Raw genomic sequence first — 26582 nt, 5'->3', positions numbered from 1 at the left:
CCTGTATTCCCCTTTCAGCCCAAACCCTTCCAGCTATAGATGTCCATGCAATGTCCCTCCATGATCCTGCTGGGAAAATTCCCTAATGCAACATATTCCACTGATGGAAGGAGAGCTCTCACTCATCATATACAGAACCTTCCTGCTCTTCTGCAATGTTGGGGCTTGGTTTTTGATAATATCAGCAGATGCCAACAGCTGAGGTAAGCTGAAACTGCAGTAAATTGATAAGAACACTTGGCATGAGAGCAGGAAGGTGGGCTTTTTATGCTTTGTTTTCCTTATGAGATCCTGACAGACTGAAGACTGGATTTTGACCAAGGAAAATTCTTAGTGTTTTTTAATATACCATTCAATTCACTTGAACATATCCAGCTAATGAGGCTTTTGTAGTTGTAGGTGTTTGGTACATTTGCAAGTGAAATTATGATGCTCACATACATGTAGGTACCTAGCCTTAGTTATCCAGGCTTGAACTACACATCTGTCCAAAGCATGAATTTCTCCAGACCGTAATTCTGCAGCTAGCTGAATATAAACTGATTGCTGAGGATTTCCAACATTACCTTTACCAAATAAAAATTGATTTTAAATCACTCAATGGAAACTAATTTTGCTTCATCAGAGTTAATAGAAACATGCAATTGATTTTACTAAGAAAACAGTATCTCTTCTGAATATTTTTTAAATATATGAAAGTTTTCCAAACTGTTTTCTTATGAGATACTCCTAGTAAGACTGAAATCTAAAACAGATCTCTAAAAACCAACTCTTTTGTGAGAATATGGAAAACAGATCTAAGGCTTCAGGAAGATTTTTGCTTCCTCATGTTGAGTATTTCATCACTGACCAGGCATGTTTTAAGGCTGTTTATTACCCTCCGAAGCTTCAATATGCAATCACAACTGGGGGGAAAGTGTTTACTAGAAACATGTTAAATTCCTGCCACATCTTGTATTCTACTTTCAGTATAATCAGGATTTGTATTTTTGGTATACTAGTTATTACATTTGTGACACACTCACAAATAATCTTTAAAAACAGTTATTTGAAAATTCAGTTTTTATATATGCCATTTTCAAAGTTCAGAGTTTCTGATTCTGTATTTCTAGTACAATCCTTGGGGGTATTTTCCTAACTTTCATGATACTTATTAGGTGTTAGTGAGGTCATCAATTCTTGCAAAGCAAACTATGTTACTCACTTCAAAACTTAATAGTTAAATTATGCATTCCACACTGATTTTTTTATATCAGCATTCTTATTGATATAAATGGAACCATTTGTAAATAAGAGATAGCAGCCCTTAATTTATAGATATTTTTGAAAGCACCAGAACAACTTCAGTATTAACTGAGCCATGTAACAGCCTAGCAAATTTGGCAGCTGAATATTACATTGTCTCATTTCATGCTGGATTAGAAGTGCTGAGAGGCTAGTAATGACACCAGTTCAGTGGGAAATAGAGAAACTCTGAAAATCACAATGAAAGTGTCTCAGGATAGGAACCTGGAAATAAAAAGCAGCTGTTTTCATAGAATCATAGAACCATAGAACCATAGAATCATAGAATGGCTTGTGTTGGAAGGGACCTTAACGATCAGCTTGCTTTTTTTTTTTTTTTCCTATATACGCAGTGATTTTTTCAAGTCACACAAAGATGTCACACATCTTCTCAAAGATGTGTGGATATAACTGAAAAAGACTGACTTCTTGTCTTCTGCCCTAATCATTAGCCGCCAGACCATGAACTTGCTCTGATTCATCCCTGCTACATAACTCTCTGTTGCCATTGGCCTTACAATATGGTAATTAAAACAGGAAAAAAAAAAAAAAAAAAAACATGGTATCTAGCCAGCAACTGCCAGGGCGATTAGCATGCTACTGATCACACAAACAGAAATGTTTTGGACTACGAGTTTTTTTGGTTGGTTGGTTGTTTTTCTGCTATATTCTCATCATTCTGATTGATTATTTTATTATTTTATTTTATTTTTTATTTTATTTTAATTTCCATATAAACAGGTCACTCAACAGTATTTCATCAACTGAGACAAACTGTATTTCTGGTAGAAAGGGGTGCAGGATGGTTCTAGGAGACAGACTGAAACTAGTTCTATCCTTTGGACACATGCATAGAAGTTGAAGGCAACTCAGGGTTATACAAAGCAGAGAAAAGACAATGTCATTGGAAGAAGGAAAGAAGGAAAGAAGGAAAGAAGGAAAGAAAGAAGGAAAGAAGGAAAGAAGGAAAGAAGGAAAGAAAGAAAGAAAGAAAGAAGGAAAGAAGGAAGGAAGGAAGGAAGGAAGGAAGGAAGGAAGGAAGGAAGGAAGGAAGGAAGGAAGGAAGGAAGGAAGGAAGGAAGGAAGGAAGGAAGGAAGGAAGGAAGGAAAGAAAGAAAGAAAGAAAGAAAGAAAGAAAGAAAGAAAGAAAGAAAGAAAGAAAGAAAGAAAGAAAGAAAGAAAGAAAGAAAGAAAGAAAGAAAGAAAGAAAGAAAGAAAAAGAAAGAAAAAGGGAGAGAGGGAGGGAGGGAGGGAGGGAGGGAGGGAGGGAGGGAGGGAGGAAGGAAGGAAGGAAGGAAGGAAGGAAGGAAGGAAGGAAGGAAGGAAGGAAGGAAGGAAGGAAGGAAGGAAGGAAGGAAGGAAGGAAGGAAGGAAGGAAGGAAGGAAGGAAGCAGTCCTAAAGGAGATAAAGAAATTCAGAGAAGGAAACAAGGTGGATGACCAAGGCTGAAGTCTGTGAGACTGGAGAATTCTGTTGGTACCCAGAGCACTGGGAAGTTATGGACTGCAAGAAAGTCAACCAGAGAAACTGAAAGCTAGGTAACGTTCATGAGGACTTTGGTGTGAAAGAGATATCCACAGTGACTTCAATTTATATGAGAGGCCATTGGTTAACCTTGGTAAATCTCAGAGTATGGAGAGAAATAATGGTCAAGTTTTTTTCTGAACAAAATATAACTCTAAAACATTATTAATTTTCACTTTGAGATACATTTTGACAATGGGTAAGTGAATTGACAGGCTGTAGAAAGCTTTGAATGTGAATTAGAAACGAATACAAAAAGAGCAAAATTAAAAAAAAAAAAAAAAAGAAAAAAAAAAAAAAAAGGACACAGTCTCAGAGGAATGGATGCTTCAATTGCAAGCTTCTGCACTGAATTTCTTCCATCACCCAAAAGAGGATAGAATCAGCATGTTGGGTCAGTTGAATTTGCAAGTAGTCTTGTGTGAATTCCTGACATGCCTTTTTCTAAGCCTTTTTCTAAATGACGTGTAATAAGGACAATGCATTTGCATGTTTAAACCAAGGACTCCTTCTTGTGTATTACTTCCACAGCTGTGCTAAGACCAGAAGAGGCATTGCATCCTTTAGAACAGAGAGGTGACTTGTTCTGCCATTTGCTAGGCATATTACACTCTAGAACAAGTAGGAAAGTTCTTATCTTTACCTAGACACAACTTTTCTGAAAAGAATAGCATTTTCTCTTTGCAGAGGGCAGCAAATCCACTTCTTTGGTGGTAGTGAGCTCCCAAGTATTGCAGTGCCCTTTGCTCAGAATCTTTGCCAGGCTGCAGCTGAAGAGTACAATAATGTTCATGGCTTAGGCCCAATCACAATTAATAAAAGATGCTCTTGGTCTTTGCACACAAAAAGGATTTTGACAATTGCCCACTGTTCTGTAAAGCAAATGAAAATTTTTGCTCTTACTTTGAGCTTTGGTGCTCCCTGCATTTCTCTAAATCACTGGAATAATCAGGGGTCATTGTTGCTGTTTTGCCTAGGACCTCTTTGCTGGCAAAGCTATACCTTTTTGGAAGTTTTGGCTTCTGTCCTCCCTTGCTTGGCCACATTCTTACTTATTTACACAAGTATGGTGATTGCAATTGGTCTCCAAAGTACTGAGGTTTTGAGTTTATATTCATTGTCATGAAAATTCAGAGTATAATGTTTTTGTTTTTCTTTCCTCCCAGTGTCCCCTGTATGCTAAGCTTATTGACAGTTTCAAAAAACCTCAGTTAGTCATCCTTGGGATACTTCATGACTGAAAGTATTTCCTCTGCAGATTTTCTTTTCCCTCTTTTCATTGTTGTTTTTATCAACATTGACCTCTACTCACTATTATCACCTCACTTGCTTATGCAGTAGATTGTAAATTATTTTGGATGAACGTGCACGTTGATAAAAAGTACATCAAAGTACTGAGGTTTTGAGTTTATGTTCATTGTCATGAAAATTCAGAGTTATCAAACTTGCTTTTTAACAGCAGTAGTGGACAAATTTCATGTCCTTACTGAACCTTAGGTTCCTTTGCACCTAACTTCTAGACTCAAATGAAAACCTAAGAGTTGTTAGCTTCCAATTCATAAAATAAAATAAAATAAAATAAAATAAAATAAAATAAAATAAAATAAAATAAAATAAAATAAAATAAAATAAAATAAAATCATAGCCCAATGTAATGAGAACAAGAAAAAGTCTTTAAAATGTGAAATTCTATGTTTAAAAAGTAGATAAGAAAGTGAAAAATACAACATGTTATTTCCTGAAATTTCATTATTTTTAAGCTGATGTCATCATCTCTTGCATTCTGAATTCTAAATATCTTTTACTGACAAAAATAATAAAATTCTTTCCTGTCACCTTAATTTGAATATTGTGTCCCACTACTCACAACCTGTGCTTTGAAACTGCCCTGTAGAACCTTTCTGTAACATTTTCCTGATCTTCTTATTGGACCTTCTGAATTTCTTGGAATCCTTCTCTTTTCATTAGGGAAGGGAAGAGCAGAGCAGCCAGAAAAAAAAATAGGAAAACAGTGCCTTGGAGTTAATAGACACCGCACTTAATACTAACCATTCTTGAAAGGTCTACCAGACCTTTCAATCAATCTACAGTGTCATTAAAACATTCAAGCTCCATAAATTGCAATATTGGGAGGGAAAATTGCCACTAGTATATAGAGCTCCACTGTATTTACTTGTGAGATATTTGTGATGATTACAAACATCAAATATTTTCTGATATAAAAACAACAACAACAACAACAATAAGATGAAGGTTATGTGAATTATAACACAGAAATTATGTTTATGCAATAGGTTAGATGAACAGCTTTAAGTAATTACAGCTTCAGGAGAAAGCCTTAATATAAGACATCTGATGGCAAGAATCCATCTGAATACCAATTTACAAACTAGAAACATGATCAAAAATGTTTGGTTCATTATTTTTATTAATTAAAAAGTATGCTATAAATTTCCAGCTTAGTGAGGGTTCATCTGCATTCAACCTTTAGACAAGGTTCTCACTTTGCATGAGATCTACCTCCACACCTGACACGTCAAGACCTATGTAGTAGTAACACCATGTATAGCCCCCTTAAGAAGGGGGTAAGCCATATCCAAGTGGTGTATGTAGTTCTTCTGCAGGGCCTCTGCCCTGTAATGAGTTCAGCCCTGTCACACAAAAGCATTTGAAGTTTTTAAGTCAGGCATTAGAAACAGAGAGTATTTAATAGCAATGTACTTTGGATCTGCCTCCTGGCTTTTAAGCCTTTGGTGTAGAATCTATAGTACCAGAGAGTCTTTGTAAATGGAAACTGAGGTCTTCAGGCATTCATAAAATTTAAGAAACTGGTATTTAAAAAAACCCTAAGTATCACAAGACTCCTGATAAAAATTGTGAGAGTTGGCAAGACTTGCATCCTCTGCGAGGCAGCTGAGACTTACAGAGATTGAGGCCAAACAAAACCTCTAGGAAAGAGGAAAACAGCCCTGTGAAGGCTCAGAAGAGAAACATACTTGGGACTGAATTTGCTGTGGTCTAGATTCTAAAACCTTAGATTAAGTATGTGATGCAGGTGTGAAAAAAAAGTGAATCTGGGGACCACTGAGCTGTAACATTCCTGTTAATTTTAAAGGACCTGGCACTGTTATGGAGAAAAAATAATGCAGAATGATGGCCAGTGATTTGCACATAATTTTAAAGATTGTGCTATACTTCAAAATATTATAAATGTCTATTCGAATGCATTAAAAAAAGTCATCATCATCAAATCTGCAACAGACTTGCAGTATGTTAGCGACAATATTTTATCTGAAGTATGTCATTGATACCCACGTGAAAAAAAATCTAATGTAAAACCATCAAACAAAAGGTCTGAAGACTTTAAAAGGGAGAAGAGTTATTAATCTGGAAAACAAAAACAGTCTCTGTTTCAGTATAGTAAAGGAAGGAGGGAAAATATCAGAGAGGAATTGGAAAATGGGAGCTTTCAAGCATTTGGGCTAATTAAGTCTACAGATTGGGAGAATGATACAAGAAAGAAGAGTACAGCAAAGCTTTTTTATCCAAATTAATCTCTTGAGTGACTGTTTTTCTTCAACTCACAATTATATTATTTTAGTGACCAAAGTCTTTTTCTAAGAAACTGTTTAAAATTTATTTATTTATTATTTATTTATTTATTTTTACTTTTTCTGGAAAGGTACTATTGACTATTTGTTATTTATTTATTTATTATTTTTTCCCACAGCACTGAAAGCAGATAACTGGCATAATGTTTCTTTTCAATTTTGAGTAAATTCATCTTCAAAAATCCATCCAAAGCCTCACTGGGCAGAAGCAGTGGGAACTCTATAGTGGTTCAGCACTTTAGAAAATCAAGAGCCTTATTCAAGGCTCTAAGCAGAGATTTAACAATCTAACCTGATGAACCCTTTTTTTTTTTGGAAAATTTCAACCTGGCCCATTTAAAGACTCCTCTGGCAGAAAGCACCAGTGATTTAGTTGGGATTGTAAAGATTTACTATGCACTTTTCCTATCTTATTAGAACCAGTAATGGAATCCACTTACTTGAATTTCTTTGGCTCTGAATACATACTGTTGAATAGTTTATGAAGTTGACATCCAGAGGTTAAATTCCTGTCTACCTTTCATTTCAGCATTATAGCTGTAGCAAGTATATTTCCTTAAAACTTGTGGATTCTAAATCACGGAAAAAATATTTTTAATCTCACCGATATTTAAAACAAAACCAAAAGCCACACACTAGGAATTCAACAGTAAAGTTATTAGACTACTTTGATGATTAAAAGAAAATTAAGAAAATATTGGGTTTGTAGATAAAATGTGCCTTTAAAAAAAAAAACAAAACTATTTTTGTGTAATTTTTTAGTTCTGCTAAATGTTTATAAAATAAACTAAAAACAAAGACTTTCATTGAAACATTTTCAAGAGAATAACTTGGCTAATACTACTAATACATACTTTCGTTCTTCTCACTATGTAGCAGCCCCTTATGCATGCAAATATGAATTTTTGCTGTGTATCTATCAGACAAGGATGGGTTCTGTCTCTAAACTTTTTCTATATTTTCCCTCCAATTTAGTAGAAATAACATGATTTTTTGATGTCTACCTAGACATAAGGCTTCTCTCTATTTAAGCTCTCTAATGCCTTACTTGCTGCAGGTACCTCTGTCCTTACAGGTGTATAAAATATGCTGAATTCATCTTATAAATTTGATAAAATGAAAGTGGGGGCTGTCACCTCACCATTGCAGAGCCCAGGATAATGAAGAGGGTAGGCATGTTCTTAATATAAAACATCAGTGGAACAGCTCCAACACTTTCAGTCTGGCATGGATTTGTGTGGTCTACTGGATCACATCTATCATGACCATTAGATGGATACTGTGCTGTCTGTGACCCTTCACAGAGCTTGCTTTTTTGGCTGGGGCAACCCAGCCTGATCCAAAGTGCAGTGAAGTCAGTGGAGAGACTCAGCACCTTAAACAGACGGAACTGTGCTGATCCAAAGCCAGGACAGGAAACTCTGAGGAAACATAAGAGCTACCCTGTTTGTTGCCTTGAGTATTTGTTTAGTGTTTTGGAATTTACTGACTAAAGCTGCATGGAAGAAACTTGGCGGCCAGAGACATTTGCCAAGTTGTGTTATTTTGGTAGTATCAGAACTCCTGAAATAAACCTAAAACTCCAGTGAGACTTCTGTGTTCATGTCATAGCCTCCTTGAACTCACTCTACCCAACTGCTCAGGATCAACCTGGACTGTCAGACCTGCTGCAGTCCTGTTTAGTAAGGCAAAATTTTTGTTTAGAACATGATGTGTCCAGTTCTCCTCTCAGTTTACATCCGTCTTCTACCTCTATAGCCTGTTGGATATAGTTGATACAGTTCTGATTTACTCCAACTTAGGAAAAGAGGAAAACTCAACAGACTTTATATAGAGTCCAACAGAAACCCCCTGAAGTTTGAATTTCTTTGAGTGGGCACCGTGTTATATTTCCTATCACTGAAACAAGCATTAACTGAGGTGCCAACATCCATTAGTTAATCAACCAGACAGAAGCATAGTCCTGTGTTCCACACTCAGAAGTGGCTATTCTGTTGACTAAAAGTTTCAATAAAAATACACTTCTGGAAATTAAAATGCATCACATTTTGAGTAGAGTAGACATGAAAAAATGAGCCTACAGATGATTCAGCTGGAGCTTGTGTCCATTAGGAGGGTTAATACAAATGTTCCTGATTGTTTCTGTTGTTTATGAATCTCGACCTTCAGAACAGCGCTGAAATGTGCTGTCTCCTAAAGATGTTCCCTACCGATATGACACACACTTTGCATTGTTTCATTGCACACAAGCATTAATATCCCAGAGGTAACCCACCCTTCTTTTAACGGCTGGTGACAGGTCCAATGGCTGAGCAAAAATCAGTTGAAGGAAAGGGAAGTCTTGTCGGAAATGAGATTAATCTTGTAACGAGTGTTCAGCCCTGATAACCCATCTGTGCAGAGAACTGCTTTAACTGGAGAGCAATTAACCTTCACCTGACAAGCTCTGTCCAACCGTTATAAACAACATTAAAGGCACAGGATCCCCCTCTTTTTCCCTCTTTATGTAGACTAAACAATCAGATCATGAATTCCATGAAAACGGTACATGCAACTGTGCCTTGATGACAAATCACAGGAAAATTTTGTAAAAGGTAATGGCTGCATGGAAATCATGAAAAAAAAAAAAAAAGTGTCTGGCCACCACTTTAGTGAGTTGCTCTGATTAGTAAAAATTGAGCATTTCCAAGGGAATACCTTACGCATGAGGAAAGCTGATGTGAATACGCCAAAGACTAACAATAATAAAAATGTATGCAAGTAGATAAGAGCTGGCTAATCACGTCCCAGGGACATTCCTTTCAGGATGGAGTATGTACTTCCCCAACACTGCTGTGAACACAAAGCCAAGGGGCAACTTCCTAGAGCTTCTTCACCCATGGCCTTGTGGAAGTTACTTATCACAACTAGATTCAACTGGAAGAACCCATCTTAAGGAACTGGGCTTTTGGGTCAGGTCCCCACAGGACCAGATCTCCTGTCTGACAGCCAGTGTTCCAAGCAATGTGTTCACTTCGTTCTTTGAAGAGTCATTAAATCTACCCTGATTCCAGCCTGATAGACCAAAACACAGTTAAATATCTGCTTCCGCCCCCTCCCCCCCCCCTTCAGTAGCCTAAGGGAATAACTGAACGAGGGTCTGTTCTTCAAAGATGAAAAGGACTGATCTATGAAAAGCCACAATAGCAAAGTACTACTCAACTCTACAGGGAAAGGCTGAGATACTGATCTCAGTCACAGCGGCAGAAACCTGGAGTGATTCCATGGGAGTCATTGGCAGAACAACGAACAATATTTGGGCTGAGCTCATGAATAACTTGGGTGAAAGCCTGTCCCTAGTCAAGCCATTGGCCAAATATTTTTGACCTCATTTTGGCCAATTTCACTTCAGGTTTCCTAAATCCTCATTCATTCTATTCACATGCCTGAAAGCAATTACTCTGAAGTTACAATTAACAGTGGAGGTTTTCTGTCTTTGTTTACTTTTCTTTTGTTCTAGGTTTCTCTTGTTCTTACCAGAAGTTTAAATGTACAGCTTAGTCATGGTTTTATTTCTGTGTGCAGTGAAGCAAAATTTCCATTTCAGTAATTTTGTTTGAATATATATGTCAGTGTGAATTGCAAGAGATGGCCATGACTCTTTAATATCCAGAACATGGTATCTGTTGGAGTACACCTCAAGTGCTAGTGAAACATATATTTTATTTGATTATGCATACAAATAAGGAAAGGATGCAGGCAATAAGCATGAAGATGGGGGAAGGTTGCTTACTCTTAATCTGACAAAATAACTTTGTCTGTTGAACCATCTTAATTTGTAGTATCATAAAATGCAGGGCCACCTTTAATACCATTGCAGAAAAAAAAAAAAAAAAAAAAAAAAAAAAAAAAGAATATATTTCATAGTCCAATGTATTGGTTCTAAACTTTTACACAAACAGAATTTTGTACTGTGGCCTGTGGCTTACATGTTTAAATAGTAATAGGTAGAACATTAACTTTATATTAAGCAAGAAGGGCTTAGATCTTTTCAGTGAATTAGACATTAACAGATAGGAAGTTCCTATTGAAAGCATTTCCTGTATTGGTAGTCCCTGATTTTGGCAACTTATCTTAGTAGGAAATGAATGCAGGAAGTATCTGTCTACAGACTCTTTATCATCAAGGTAATTGCTGTGGCAGCATTTTACTGTTTATCAAGGTAATAAACATATAGTCTAAAAAAAGATGTTTTTCAACTTTAAGGAATGAAGTTTAAAAAAAAATCTTATGGGCTAGCATTGTCTTTATGCAAAATCTTCCATGTAGAATTTATATACTGCCACTTGTTTCTCTCCACACAGCTGTAATTAGGGATTTGTCGCATGAAACGTTTCCCTTTCCAAGTGTCATTACAGCTCCTATAACCTAAGGAAGAGGAGTGCAAGTCCACACTCTTGTAGCTTTTTTCCCCAGTTATAACACTGTTTCTTTGTATCTTGCTATCTGATCTCTATTAAGTCAGGTAGTTCTTCCACTTCCTGTAAACAGCTACTCACCACTCCTTCCTTCAGGTATTTGCATATAACCAGTCCTTGTAATTTGTTACTCTATTTCCTTCCCATCTTTCAGGCACTGCTTAATCAGACAAAACATGCATTTCACTCAGCAAGTTGAATCTTTTCCTAGTGCGAAAGGGTTAACATCAGCCTAGTGACACCAACAGTTGCAATACACACTCCAAATAAACATACCATGCAAGTGAAGGGTATGTTGAATCATATTGAATCATATGCCTCCCTTACATTTATTAATTTCCAAAACCTATTTGAAAGACCATTTGTCTGGTCCATTGTACAGGGACAATCACTTGGTGTGTCCTTCAGACTAGCTTTAGAAAAATTGCTATACCTCATCGTTATTTTTTTTTCTTTTTAATGTTTTGATTGTCATTTTATTAATTTCATTTTGAAACAAATTAGATTTATGACATGATAATTACCAGAGCTGTCAATCACTTATTTGAACACAGTAGTATTTTGTTGTTGCTGTTGTTTACTTGCTTGTTTTTGTTTTTGTTTTTTAAATTACTAATATTTCCTGGTTATTATCAACAATTAACCAATGTCTCATGGTTTTAATAATGCTACTATCTGCACAGTAAAAATCATCATCCTGGTAGCTAAGCATGCACTGTAAGGAAAGAAATAACTTCCTTGTGATACAGGATTGCAACCTGAATCTCCTGATTCAGACTGTGATTTGAACTGAATTTTCAGTTCCTGGTTTCACCTGGTTTCAGATGGTTCCTGAAACAGCTTATCCCTCTGTTCACTGAGGTGAGCTGTTTTTACAGTCCCTCTTTTAAGGATGGCGTGAGGGGGATTAGAGGAGTCAGGGAATAAACTGAGGGACACGGCACTATCCAACCTCAGTCAGGCTTCTTAGCAACATTTTAAATAAACCCTGCAACCATAAAGACAGATACATCCTTTAAGGAAATAATTGATTCCTTTTCCAATAAGTGCTTTGGAGTTTTTGTATTGTTGTCTGTTTTGAACACAGGAAAATTTCTTCTATAATACACAAACAGGACAGCAGGATGACAAGCAGAACACATGCACATTTTGTCAGACCCTGGGCTTTTTATTACTAGCAACATGAAAAAAGGCTGGCATTTCTCTACCATAGAATTATTTAACAAAGGAAATTAATTTTTAACTAGTTAATAATGAATCTGATAGAAGTCATGTTCTAGTCAATGGATTTTATTTATTTTTTAATTTGACAAGGTTTGGAGCTACATGTGATACTCCCTACTATATCACTTTTACTTTGCTTAAATTGGTAATACAAGTAATACAAACCACATTCTTCTATTTCTTTTCTTCACTTTACTGATTTTCAAAATAATTCTGCTGGCTTGATGTAGAAACTTACATTAAGAAGCCTATTTTCTTGTGAGTGAAGAGCATTATATATTTTTACTGGCTTATGAACTGTCACATGGAAAATAAATATCTTCTTTCGGCAACAACATTTGTTAGAAATACTTTAGTATTTATCTTTCAGCAACTCATTCTCCAAGAGCACTAGATTCTTTAAATGTTATTTCTGAAAGACCTTTTTTAACTCATGGACCATACTGAAAAACATTTTGTTAAGAGATAATATAGTTCTTGTTAAGAAACAAACAAATAAGCCAACCAACCCAGACAGTCAAACATACACATCTTCCAGCTGTTGTTCCTTGCCTGGGGACTTACTTCTGGAAAGCAAGATCCTTATATTGGAGTCAGTTTTGGCTTATGTAGCCACAAACCAGCTTAAGTTAAATGACTGATGATTAAAAGCAAAAGAAAATAAAACAAAAATCCCCCAAATATCTTCTGTTCTTGTATGACTATTTTTTTACTCAAAATTTTACATTTATGTTTAAGTCAGAAATAATGTTTTACCTGGAAATAACTACAGGTCTGACTCTACCACCTTTATTGAGACAAAATCTTCTTGAAATTGGTGGAAACTTTGAATTAAGAAGATCAGGCTAAGTGGTTTAAAGCACTCTTTCTACTCTTGTTTTTGATTTATCAGAGCTCTTAGATGTGCGCTTGGTTTTAAGAACGTAGTGCTATAACACCAAAGCCAATTGAAGTATTTACAGTCTTAAAGTTAAGTACACCATTGAATCACTTCATAACTGAGATGAGAACAAATCAGAAAAATCTTCAGTTTTTTATTATTATTATTTTTAATGCAAGGAACAAAACTACAAATTGCTGTATTAGTTCTATTAACCTCAGTGCAGACGCAGTTCTTTAAACAGACTTGAACATTTCCATATGCCAAGAACAGGGTTTTTTAAGTGCTTTCAGCTTCCCTTGATTTGGAAATATTTGAATGAGTACTTAAACTTTAAAAAGAAAGTGAGAGAAAAGTAATGCTATAGAGAGAAGCACAGATTAAGATTTCTCATAAAAAAATCTCACCACTATGCTTATATGTTCCTTTAATCAGTATTTCCATACACTTTCAAGCTTTAGAAACCACAATGATTCTCCTGCCCTTTATCAAGGACACAGACTTTTTCTCCCAGAGAGCACAGCTTCCACACAAACTTTACATTAGAAATCAATAATGAAGGGGGAACATATTTAATAGTAAATTAGAGTAAAATAAATATTTCCAAGTGTAATCAATTAGTTTTTGCAAAGTCAAGATAATGTACTAAATAGCTTTTCTAAAAATAAGTGTAATTGTACTGGCAAGCAGGGAAAAAAAATATAACAAGGTATGCTACATGGCAAGGAAATATAATTCCAGTTGTATTTTTCTATTTCATGTTCTTTCCTTCACTATCAGATAATGGCAAAAGCCAAAATGACTTTCAGGACAAGTATTTTTACTTTATACCAAGGTAAAGTGTAAGTAATTTTTGCTTCATTATAAAACAACAACAACAACCAAAAACAAAACAAAAAAAAAAAAAAACAAACAAAAAAAAAACAGAGAAACAAAGACAGATGCCTTATTCAGAAGCCACGATGTTTTCTAAAATTGTGTTTACTATAACTATAGGGATGCTTATAATTAGCAGTGCTGTATTGATTCAACAGTCTTCAGCTTCAGGGCTCTGCACCTTCGTGTTACTGCACACATCTGCCAGGTGCTGCTTGTGCCAGAAGAAAACATGTCACCTTAGCACTGAAATCCTGACTGCTAGACTTCCCCATCTTGAAAAAAGCCCTTTTTCAAGCCTTTGAATGCCAGAAAAATGTCACAGTGAGATTAACTCTACTACAGCAGGTAGATAGCAGTGAATACATTAGAAATACAAGCCTCCTAACTGTGTGCAGAAACTCAGACACCGCTTGCAGAGGCAGAACCCCCTTTCCTCTCTGCAATTTCTTAAGCCATTCCCCAGGGATCTGACTGTGCTCCAGTGACACAGTGGGGTCCCTGGCTGAGTGAGGTGGCCCCTCGACTTGTGGCAAGCAGTCTGGGAGGTAATCTGCTCACCTGCCAGTACACATCATGGAGGAGCAGAAGGGGCCCCAAAGCTTACACTAATGTTTGGCTTCAGCAACCTGTCCCAGTTAAGCCAGTCCAGTTTCCCATTGGTCCTGAATGCAGGTTTGTGACAGGAGAAGAAAGAACTAAGCAGCATTAGGGGAGGCTACCTTTGCATGTGTGTAAATCTGGTGCAATTTCTACCTGGTTATGAACAACTGCAACCCAATTTTCAGAAGTACTGACTCCATGGCTTCTCTAAAGACAAGAGTGGGTTCCTGGTGCAGAGATCCCACAGGAGGTTTCCCACCTCCCCTGGTCATAGCCTGGTGGCTGGGCTGCCCCTTGCTGGCAAGCAGCACAGGCCATTATTTTGAAATTGCAGAAACATCAGCGAAATCATATTACATAACTGTTTAGCAAAAGCACAAGCACTCTCTTGGCCTTCAGATGGAAATTCTTTATTTCAGAAACCTCTCAGTTACATTACTTCTTTATGTACTCAGTATAGAAGAGGAATTGAATCTCTTTGAACTGGCTTAGCCTCATGTCAAAGTACATTTCCTGCACCTAGAGTGCAAAGCACCTGCCATTTCTTTACAGTCATTTTACAATTTACACTTGCATACATAAAATCCTTGCTTCAGAATACAAGGCCTTCCCAACCCTTTGGGTGCCGAAATCCACGACAATTTGGGGTGCAGATTTTAGTCTGCAGAATTCACACTCCCAGATGAGGAGACCAAAGTGTACATTTTTCCACTCAGGAGGCTTTGCTGCCTGCATTGCATTAACAGGTTGCACAATACACAACTGCACATAGTATCTTCTCATCATGCTGTTAGGTGGAGGTGAAATAGCAATGATGAGATATTGTTTATAATCACCTATTACAATTAAACAAATAGAAAATGTCAAATATATATACATATATGCTCCTCAAAGCGTATGTAGTATCTAATCTCATTGTGACATTATTTTTGAAGAAAAAAATCCCATCAGCACTGAGAGTGCATTCTGTTTAATAGACACCAAAAAGCTCTCAGCACATAGCTCTTTCTTTCATCAATGCAATTCTTGCCTCCCTGAACCTTGAGATTCTCATAGAGAGCCTGATCCTGTCCTGTCCTGTGTGCTCTGAAATGCACAGTGAAACCAAAGGGAATTCAACTGTTTCAGGAGCTATTTAGCAAAACAGATACTAGACAGCAATGCAGAGTAGATTCAGATCTTTGTTTCTATAGATAGCCTCTCAAAAGCATCAGCGAATACAAAAATAGAAGGTTCATTATTCTTCTTAACCACATTGTCTTCAGGCAAGACTTGCAGAATTTGAAAACTATAACAAATAGCATCCTATGATCTTTAAAATTTTAACAACTATGCAGAAGTTACTGAGAAATCAAACTTCAGCTCCACTTAGCTAATGGCCAGCACCGCTGCCATTCCATATCTCTTACTAAATCTCTGGCATAATCAGAAAAGTATAAAAATACACAATACCATGAAGAGAACAAATACCTTGATCCCAAATCTGATAATAAAGTGCTGCTGAGTCCTCACTGTACCTCACATGCTGTTTTGCTCTTTACGTGAAATTAGTTTCACTATCGCAAAACATTTAGTTGAAGTTACACTTTTGCAATTAATCACAGCTATTGTTATATCTATAACTGCTATCTGTTGCAAAACAGAAAGAAGCAAAAGCTCCAATAGATAGACATTTAGATTTTCTCCAGTTTCTAAGTGACACAACCTGAAAAACTCAGCAAAACATTTCTTAAAACAAAAAACAAACAAACAATAACAACAAAAAAAAGCCACACACTAAACATGCACTGAGATAAATTCATAAGCCGACATGATAATTTTATTGTCCAAAAAATTAAAAGAAAAAGAACACACCTATAAGATCTTGCCGCCACTATTAAAATAACCTTACAAAAAGTCTTGAGTATCAGTCTAGAGTTTCTAGAAAAGCACATCATTAACATCTGCAGGACATGGAAAGAAGAGCTGGTGCCTCATTCCCGCTTGCTAGTATTTGTGTCCCCATCAACACGAGAAACATTTAAAAGTATCCAAAAAGCTAGTACTCTTAGGAACCCTTTTTTTTTTCCTTTCGGTGCACACCCTCTCCCCTTCTGGCAGTCCGCAAACACATCCAAGTTGTCAGAATTATACCTATAAGAAATTTCAGAAGCTCTCATAAAAGGGCTTCGCATATGCAATCCACAGCACTGAACAGTGAATTTAAAAAACCCAATTTTTTTTCCGAGTTTGAAGTTTTTAAGCCTTGCGGATGGTTGGAGTAGGAAAAAGGAAATTTACTAGGCAGTACAAAGGAAATCTTGTTGTCCTCTATTGTGGCAGTGGGGGTGTTGCCCAATTCTAACTTATCTAGGTTGATAAAGGAAACCAAAGAACACGCTACTGAAAAAAAAATCCAACAAAAAGGTACCCCTTTCTTACCTTAATAGTGCTTGCCATAATGTGATCAAGATTATTGATCGCTAATAATTGCTAATAATAATTATTGCTTCGCTCTGACCAGAAAGAAGTTTTGATGAGGTTGTTTAGAGCGGATGAGATTGTGCTAACTCTGGGAAATGAAGTCAGCCAATGGCAGGAAGAGGTTTCTATTGGTCCTGGCCACTGCAGCTCGAAGAAACAGGATATTTGGGAGTGAAGAGATAAGAGTCCTAAAACAATGTTGTTTTTCTTGATGATATGTGACTAAAATCTTTTTTTTTTTTTTTTCCTAGCAAAAAAAGTCTACTGCCTGTGACTGCCTAGGCAGGTGTGATATGATGTGCAGTAAGTGTTACATGCCACTCTGAGGCAGGATGCAGATGTCAGCTGAAATGGGCCACATTCGGCGCGGGTTTCAAGCAGTGTGCTCACTGGGGAATTGCTGATTCAGGGCCACAGCCAGACTGGGTATAAGTGGGGGTATCTCCAAATATGTTAATGCAGTCTAGCCGGCTTACACCCCATCTATATTTGTCCATTACAGTCATAACTGGATCTTGGGCTATTGACCCTTTCTAGCCTACCAGATCTAGCACGTTTGTTCTTAGACTAGACGTGAGTAGATTGGTGACAGTAATTTCTTCTCAATACCTCTTTTTCACTGAGGAAAGGAAGCCACAGAAAGACATGCATTTCTTAAACAAATGTCTGAACACCTTAAACAGTCTTACATTGTCCATGCTCTTAGATTAGTTAGTTCACAGCTTTTCCTGCTCTATCCATGCATGAAAATCAGATGGTTTCACTGGTGATTCCCTTCCTGGTTTGAACATGATAGCCATTTTTTATACTATTATATATTTATTTGTCTTTTTGTAACAGTTGGCCATTACAGGGCACCCCAAAACTCCAAGCTGTGCAAATAAAATACTGTCCCTGCCCAAGGCCCTTGCTTAGGAATGCTGAACTCCAAAAAAAAAAAAAAAAAAAAAAAAAAAAAAAAAAAAGAATTTTAAAAATAAAAAAAAAAAGGAGAAGAAGAAAGAGATTGGGAATGAGAAAGGCAAAGTGTTTCCACAGTGTCAGGGAGTGTAAAAACACACACTCAGAGATCCAGTGCTGGCACAATCCACTTGCTCTTTTAAGTCTTGCAGGATCTTCTGTTTTTGTCAAAGACATGAGAATGTAAAGATTGCAAGCTTTCAGCTGAGGGATAAAGCTTGAGTAGAGGACTCTCAAAAATGTAAAGAAAAAAAATGTCAGAATGTATTACTTCTTAAATAGTCTTGTAATTTTTAAAAGCTGCTCTGACTGTAACTGGCTTCTAATTTTTCAGTACCTGCTCTAACAACATCAAAACATTGGACATTTTATTTGAAAGCACTGCAACACTAGGTAAACAATTCCCACTGTAGCAGGGTCCTGCCCTCTGACCAGGAACTCTGATGGGGTAAAAATAAATAAATAAATAAATAAATAAACGAGTAAGAAATAGTGATGGCTTGTAGTAGCATTATTTAGTAGAGGTAAATGACCTCATCTTTTCCCAGTGCCTTCCTCTCTTGCTTTTTATGAAAAGAAAAGGAAACCAGAGTGTTTTTCTGTACCTGCTTTTGACTGCCAGCAATTGGTATGCAATTTTTCCAAACAGTACACACTGACAGAGGTGGCAGTACCGTAAGTCCCAGTTCACTCTTTTCCTCCTATCCTGACCAAAAGAAGGTGAGAGGTAGCCATGCACTCCTCCAGAGCAGCATCTGGAGGACATGAAGCACTACCTACCTGGCACAAAAGTATTTGTCCTTCAGGCGACGGTCCACCTCACATGAGGCAGGGCAAAAAAAAAAGCTCCATCCACCCCCGCTGATGGAAATGGTTCCCTGAGGACCACGTATTGGGAAATCTAAGGACACAGCTTTTGTGCTTGCACAAAAAGCACAGGACCAGTGCAAAATAGGGAGCTGGCAGAGTTATAGTGTGTCACCCAGGTGGGCCTCTCTCCTTGCTCATCTCCAGCTGCTTTGAAGCTTTGGGGCCTCCTCAGCTAGCCCATGGGGCTCTGGGAACCTCAGCAACCTCCAGATGCTAACAGAGAGACTGCAGGCAGCAGGTGCCCTGCTTTTACTTCCTGATCTGGGCTCTGAGGTGTCACAGGATCTATCCCCCTGTACAAGTTTAGCTCGATTTTATAGTTCACTTTAAGGAGCTCTGGTTTCTTCCATTGCAAAGACGATTTCTGTTCTCTTCAGAGCAATCTGAAGCCAGCACTGCTGTGCAATAATTTATGTCCTCTATGAGTTTATTCATATAGATTCGTTTCTTCATATATAAATCCAGTGTTACACTGCTGAATGTCTTCTTGAGGACTACATTCATCAACTTACTGTGTTTCTGCAGAGTAGGTAACTTCTGGTAACTTTCCTATTTTCATTATGAACAGTAAGAAAAGAAAGCAATTTACAGTAATTGTATTTCATGGGGATGTTGATTTCCTCCCTTTTCATCTCCAAACAATGAGTAAGTCAGCTAAAAGATTAGAACCTTTTTCTTGAAATTTCAAAGTGTTGTATAATGTTTCAGTTGGGTGACTTCCACTCTAACTAAGCCCATAATATTTATATATATATTTTTTCTTAAATATATTGAGACACTTGAAGTATCCAGCTCTCCAGTGGGTGGGATCTAACAAATTCATTCACAAGCAGGATTTAGTAATGACTCTTCTCCTGCCTGTCTCCATATATACAAACCTCTTGTTGATTTCTGTAGGGCTTTCAGAAGCATAAATCAAGCAATATCAGACTCTGATGAGCTCTTTTATTATTATTACTTGAATTTTACAGAGCTCACAGCCTGGTAAGGCTTTTGCCATTTTAAACTGGCACACATTCTGTGCCAAAGAATTCAACGAAGTTTATTTGACTTTCAAGCTAATACCCACAGGCAGATTTCTGAGTGCTTACGCTTATGTTGATCCAATTGTGAGGCAGAGCTTTGGCATAGTAAAGAAAGGAAAATATTGGGTTATCAAATCACCATCATCCAGTTGCAAAAGAAAAATAGTACAAACACTTCTACTATTATTCTCTTTTATGCATTTTGTTAAGATTAAATAGAAAGAAAATATGCTTTTGTTATGTTAGGCAACTATGCACTATTGTCTGTAATAATGGTGTATGAGTTTGAAAAAATGTGTCTGTCAACAAACAGAATGAAAACATAAAAAAAAGTATTAAAAAGTATTAGAAAGCAACCCAACACTGCTTTTCTCCATAATTTCTCCCTCAAGCTTGTCATCTCAATTTGTCTGGGCTACTTTTTGTTGATTTTTTTTTTTTTTTACATTCAAGCCTGCACCTAGAAACCACAGCAACAAAACACTGCCTTATCTGCTTAACACTACATATGTCCTTAAGTTTCTTGATCAAAACAAGATTTTTACACATGCTTTAAAGTTACAGCTGTGCACTAGTTCTTTCCTGGATACAGACAGGGTAAAACACTGCTTTGAGTGCCTTCCGTCTTTAGGACTAAAGAGTTCTCTCTTTAAAGAGGAGTTTTATGCACTGGAGACCAAAGACAAATTTAGTTTGACCATGCAAAAGAAGTGATTAAATTGGGTCCTAAAATAAGAAGATGAATTTCCAAAGAAAAAATTGTGCTTGTTGAAGCCTTTATGGGATGTAGCAGAGGTATGTTTAGTATGTCTGTACTCACCTAACGACTAGTAAAATATTTCTCAAGCAACCATTTTTCATGCTATTAGAACTGATCCCACTAACTTTACAAAACAATCAATTCCTCATATTTTTTATATCATATGTGCTGGAGTATTAGGATGTGGGAAATATATTACAGTATTCCCTATGTAAACAGCCCTGCAATCCATCTTGCTGTCTGGGAGGTAAACCAAGAATGTTGCTCCCAGCCCTGGCTGACCAAAAGGTTAGAAGCAACCTCTAATATCCTCACTGGAGCCACTAGGTCTTTTACTTTCACATCTCTAGTTCAGCAGTCTGCCCAGATAGCTTCTTTCCTTTTTACTCTCTCAACTGCTATAGCACTGCTAATAACATAGCCTTTGTCCCTTTAACTGTATGTACTTCTTTATATTATAAATAATTCTCTTTAAATTCAGCAGGGTGATCTGGGGACACATTTGTCTTATCTGTTACACTAAGTGTGTGTATATACAGCATTTGTGGGTAGGCTAGGCAAGGCAAGAAGGGAAGGCAAGGCAAGGCAAGGCAAGGCAAAGGCAAGGCAAAAAGGGAAGGCAAGTCTAGGCAAGGCAAAGAAATGCAAAGCAAGAAAAGGCAAGGCAAGAAAAGGCAAGAAAAGGCAAGAAAAGGCAAGAAAAGGCAAGGGAAGAAAAGGCAAGAAAAGGCAAGGCAAGGCAAGGAGCAAATTTCATTCCTCTTATCAATATTCCAGGTAAAAAAGATAATCCACTTTAGGCAGAACCTGGAAAACTTGACTTCAACAAAGGACTTTGCATTGCCTTTTTTTTTTTTTTAAGTAGATTTTAAGAAACTTAGGGAAATTAGTGCTACTTCATGGCATGTGAAAATACATCTGTAAAGGTCTTAATCCTCTAAAAAAGACATCGCATTTTGCTTAAATGTAGCTCTGAATATTTTGTTCAGCTTGGCCATGCTCTGCTTGTTGTGTGAGGGCCAAATAAGCTCTTATCAAGTTTTCACCACATGCTTCAACGGGACTTCCTCCCTTTAATTCATGGCTTTCAGCTGGTTCTGAAGAAAATGTCAGCAAATCTGTTCACAGGGGGGAAATTCTCCCCTCCCCACAAAAAAAGCTCTCACAAACGGTCTTCCAGCAGGGGAACACACAGAGGTGCCCAGGAGAAGAACAGAGTTTCACAACGTGCCCCCAGGTGCTGAGAACCAGCAGCCTGGTCAATGCTCTGGGGGGGGGGGTGACCAACTGTCATCCCCCATCCTCAGGGCTGCTGGAGCTCCAGGGATGCTGTGGGAACTCCTTCCTTCCATACCCGAGGGGGTTTGATGCAGCAGCCAGGACTGAGGGTGCAGGACAAGCTCCATCCTGGAAAAAGAAGGGGTATGGTTCCAGGGTGAATCCCTGACCAGTGACCCACAGCTGTGAGGGTAACTCCAGGAGGACGGTGCTAATCTGAGCACTTCTGCCAAGCTCCAGTCACTATATCAAAGCAAGAAGCCCACATGAAGCTGCATTATTAATACTAAATATCACTGCCTGTCCACTGGGGTCATGAGGCACGAGTTCCACAAAAAAAGCACCCTTTCCTTCAGCATCATTTCCAAGCTTTCATGCCTCTTGTTTGCCTTCCGATCAGCCTCAGCACCACTGGCGAGGGACATCCCCTCGCCAGTTTTAGCACCCAAGCGTCCCCTTGGGCAGGGAGCCCCGGGCATCCCAGCCCGGGCCAGCTCCTGCCGCTGCGGTCACTAGAGGGTGCTCCGTGCCCCGCAAAGGAGAGCAGAGGCTCCTCCAAAGCGACACGATGCACGCACAGCTCTTGTCAGGCTCTGAACTGACTTCTTGTCACAGCAGGAATGTTTTAACGGCGGCAGGTAAAACAGGTCCCTCCCTGCTGCCGTGGCACCCATCACCGGGTTTGCCCTCAGGACTGGTTTCTACTTTTTCTTTGCAGTCTCCCGTCTTTGCTTCCTTTCAGTCCTTCCTTTCAGCTATCCCCAGCTGCTCCAACCCATTCAGCCAAGTAGTCTCTTCACATCTTACCGCCCTCCTCACCCTCTTTGCTACACCTCCGCCACTGTCAGAGCAATGAATTGCCCTCATTTGCTGTCTGAGATGAAAAGTTGGGAGAAAGCCTGATTTGGAAAGTCTTTATTTTTTTTTTTTTTAACTTTACTTCATGGAACAATAGTAGCAAAGTCTTCCAGTTGACACATATTTACAGAAATCAAATCCTGGAAGTTTTCAAGTCAAAGTAGTACACTTACCAATTCTGAGTCTGCAACTCTGACTCAAGATATTTAATTTTGCAGTACCCGAAATATTTTTGATAACTTCACCACTTTGTGACCACCTTGTCCATTCTGATTATCTTTGGAGACCAGCTCTACTCTCTACATAACAAATACCACAGGAGTGGGAGATGAAAGAAATGGGAGCTCTGTTTGCCTGAATTACATTGGCACAGTCACTATTATTAAAACACTGGAGTTATCTGTAATATTCAACATATGTAGTTCATAACAGCCTAGTGGGAGAGTGAAGTGCTGACATACTCATTTGCAGGCAGAGAATTGAACCACTGTCTGCTGCAGTGGGATTCCTTTCAGCAGGCTTTAGCCGTCTTAAATGTAGGTGTCCAGACTAGTTCTCCAAGACATCTTCTGCAGCACCCGATACAATTTTATTCATGTCATTCAGTCTCACCTACAACAGCTACTTAAAAGAAGTTAGATGAACTAACTTCTAAGAACCCCTAAAGAACCCATTGCTTACAATGGGAACCTGCATAAGGCACCCAGCTTTTGGAAAATTCTGCTTACATGAGATGAATCTCATCCCAGCTTTCCTTTGATTCTCCCTTCATTTTCCAATCTCTGAAATGTTACAAATTGTACATCCCAGCTTTCCTTTGATTCTCCCTTGATTTTCCAATCTCTGAAATGTTACGAATTTTACCGCTGAATGCCAAAGGTGTGCTGTATGGATTAACAATTAAAGTGTGCTGAAACTTTTGTCTGAAAGCTGCCACCAATATGAAGTTTATTTGTTTTATATTGGATGCTAATTTAAAGCTGGTTAAGTGGCAATGTTACCACAGGACAAAGAAAGCACTTCAAATAAATTAAAAAGAAAAAGTCTCTGCTAAGAAAAAAAGAAATAAATGTTAGGGCAAAGGGTAACATTTTTCGTCACTTTTTTCCAACTGTTTTAGATAATTTTAACCAAACTACACAATAGTTTGAGCTGGTTATTACACAACACTGTCCTTCAAGGTCTTACTATCCCCAGATTGATGGGTATTGCATGCAGCAAATATGTCTGGCATATTGGATTTCTACACCATATTAGTGAGGCTGTTTTGAGATTTTCATCAAGAATGGAACCTATTAAAGTGTCTCTCACACTGTTCTGGTGTTTATAGCGTGCTTTGGAGGACTGTGTGCTCTTTTTTCCCTCCTCAACCAGGAAGTCTATAGAAAATGCTTTCAACTGTTTTATTTGACCTTTCACCTCTGGGTTTTTGGTTTTTGCCTAATCTGCAAATTTGAATAGGAGGTATAGTTGTGCTTTTATTTTATTTTTAAATTTTTTTCCTAAGTAACCAGTCAAATTCCTTTAAGGACCAGACACGCTTCTGAAACTGGGACTCTTTTGGTATTGTACTTCTTTGTTAGTGGCTGTGAACAAGAAACAGATGTGAAATATCTGCATTTGAAACTTAGTGACCCAGAAAGACTGGGGCTAACCCAGATCATTCTTAATAACTGAAAACTGCCACCCTTTGACCACCTTGAGATACATACATGCACCCAGAAATATTCACCATCCCCAACAGACAGACAGACAGACACAAATAGAAACCTCAGGCCTTTTATATATCTTCATGCTAATCGTGCCCATACCAGGCATCTCACACTAATATCTCATGCTAAGACAGAAATAACTACTCTGTCTGAAGAAAGAATCCCTAGCCTGGTTCCACAGGTTGAAGAACAATGGGGTTGGAGCTGATGAAGGAATGCACTAATTGCAGTTCTCCAAGAGCACTCTTCTTTTGTTAAGATCATGAAGAACAAATTCAAAATTGAAGTAGCAGGATATATCATTCCTGTTACTGTTTCTAAATACGAGATGTATGCTGCAAAAATTATCTTGCAATTTGATTAAAAAAATAAATAGAAATAAAGCACTCAGGAAATCTGATAGCACATCTTCCAGGAATACTCCCAAGTCTAGGATGTGTGGTCCAAAAAAGATAAAATACACACATTTCTATAACTGTCTGAAATTTTTGCCTCTCTCTGTCTCTCAGTAATACCATATGCCTCATGAGAAAAAAAAAAAAAAAAAAGTCACTCTCTATTTTGAATCTCAACTGTACAATTATAATAAAAATATTTATCACCTTTTTGAAGAGCAGAGCAAATATGTTGAGAGGAAATAACAATCAAAATTGCCTGTGGAAACTAGTTTCATGTGGTTTTCTTAGGAGCAGAAGATAGGCCTCAGAGCACGTTATGATTATATACTACAAACAGCTCACTCATTTCTCTAGCATTGAAAACCCTCACTCCTCTCTTCTGTTAGACCCCATGTGTTGGAGCTTTACCCTGTGTCTGCAGTGATGATCCTGCAAGATTGCTTGGGTGGTAGAAAAAAGACTTCTGTTTGGAAACTGGGTGATTCCAGGAATGGCCTGTTGGCAACCCTCTACCTTTGGCATTATTCAATCAGTTTATAAAAAAAAAAAAAAATCTTTTCACTACCAGAAGGAAATGTGCCTCTTTTACAGAGTAGCAGTGTACCTTGGATCTATAAAGCTTGATGACAAACACCAAGTATTTCTAATAGCCAAGAAATACCTTGCTGACAAAGTCCTACCTGATCTGATTTCTGTACGACCACATTTCTAAAGCTCGGTGCGTTAAGAAAAAGACATTTACAGCAAACCACAAGAAAAATAGATGATTATCTTAAAAGTACTACAGTGAAATTGAAGGACTTGGCAATGATAAAACAACGTGTTTTCTCTTGGGGACTAAATACATTGACAAGAAAGAGTGAAAAAGTGTTCTCAATTACTTTAATGGATAAAAACTGTGAGCATAAAATGCTTACCACTTTGAAAAGAAAAAACAACAACACTAAAAGAAAAAACAACAATGTATATTGTTAATTGCCAAGATAATTCCAACTCAGAGTTTTTACAGATCTGGGATTTGTAATCATCATCACAATCTTACTCCCCATGTCTAAAGCACTTTGTTGGTTACCCAATGTTTTAAGAAAAAATAAAGAAAATGTCCTGCTTCCACTGATATGTATGGCAAAACTCCCTTACCCTCAGTGGCACAAAGGTTTCAACCCACTGAGGATTAAACAAAATTACACATTATTACAGTTCCCTGCAAACTAGAAATTTTGAGTGTCAAAGGGCTCTAATTAGGTCTTATAATAAAACACAAAAAGTACTGTCCAATAACCCAAACTGAGCAGAAGTCAAAATGGGGAAGGAATCAATAGCTGATAGGATTTAATGCACCATTTAAGGCCCACAAAAGAATCTCTAAAGCCTTCTCCTGCTCTGAAAGGCTTGCCAGACATGTGTGAAAAACTTGCTAAAAACATGTGTGTTACATTACCTTGGTGGCCTGTGACTTACCCAACAACCATTCCCAATTATCTGGGATCCAGTAAAACAGAAATGAAATTTTTATGTAGAATTAGTCCAACAGAATGGGCCACTTAGTCTAAAAGGATCTGTATTTTGGGCCCAGCCCTAGAAGACATCAAACTTTTCCAATTTATGGCATTTAAATCCATGGGTTGCCTACTTCTTTATCTCCATCTTATCAGAAAATTGTATCAACTGAAAGATTAAAGTTTAAGCTAGAATTAGGCCAGTATTTCCCAAAACATACCATGACTGATTTATAGAATTAGTTCCTTATTAAATTAAGGCTACTTAAAGTACTGTACTGCATCTCTCAAAAAGGAGT

General features: G+C 37.7%; 1 protein-coding gene across 7 annotated transcripts in view; it reads right to left on the bottom strand.

The window, feature by feature from the left end:
• ERG (ETS transcription factor ERG) overlaps positions 1-26582 on the bottom strand; it is a 148774-nt gene that overhangs the window by 49532 nt on the left and 72660 nt on the right. For 2 of the 7 annotated variants that reach the window (XM_084516076.1, XM_084516078.1), the window contains exon 1: positions 16882-17016. The exons of the other annotated variants lie outside the window; for them this stretch is intronic. In XM_084516076.1, coding sequence (XP_084372202.1) covers positions 16882-16899 — 18 coding nt within the window. In that variant the 5' untranslated portion in view covers positions 16900-17016. Of the gene's footprint in view, positions 1-16881; positions 17017-26582 lie in introns of those variants that run through there. 7 annotated transcript variants of the gene reach the window in all.

The sequence above is a fragment of the Aythya ferina genome (assembly GCF_964211825.1).
Source record: "Aythya ferina genome assembly, chromosome: 1".
Classification (NCBI taxonomy): Eukaryota; Metazoa; Chordata; class Aves; order Anseriformes; family Anatidae; genus Aythya; species Aythya ferina.
This window is presented reverse-complemented; position numbering and strand designations above follow the sequence as displayed.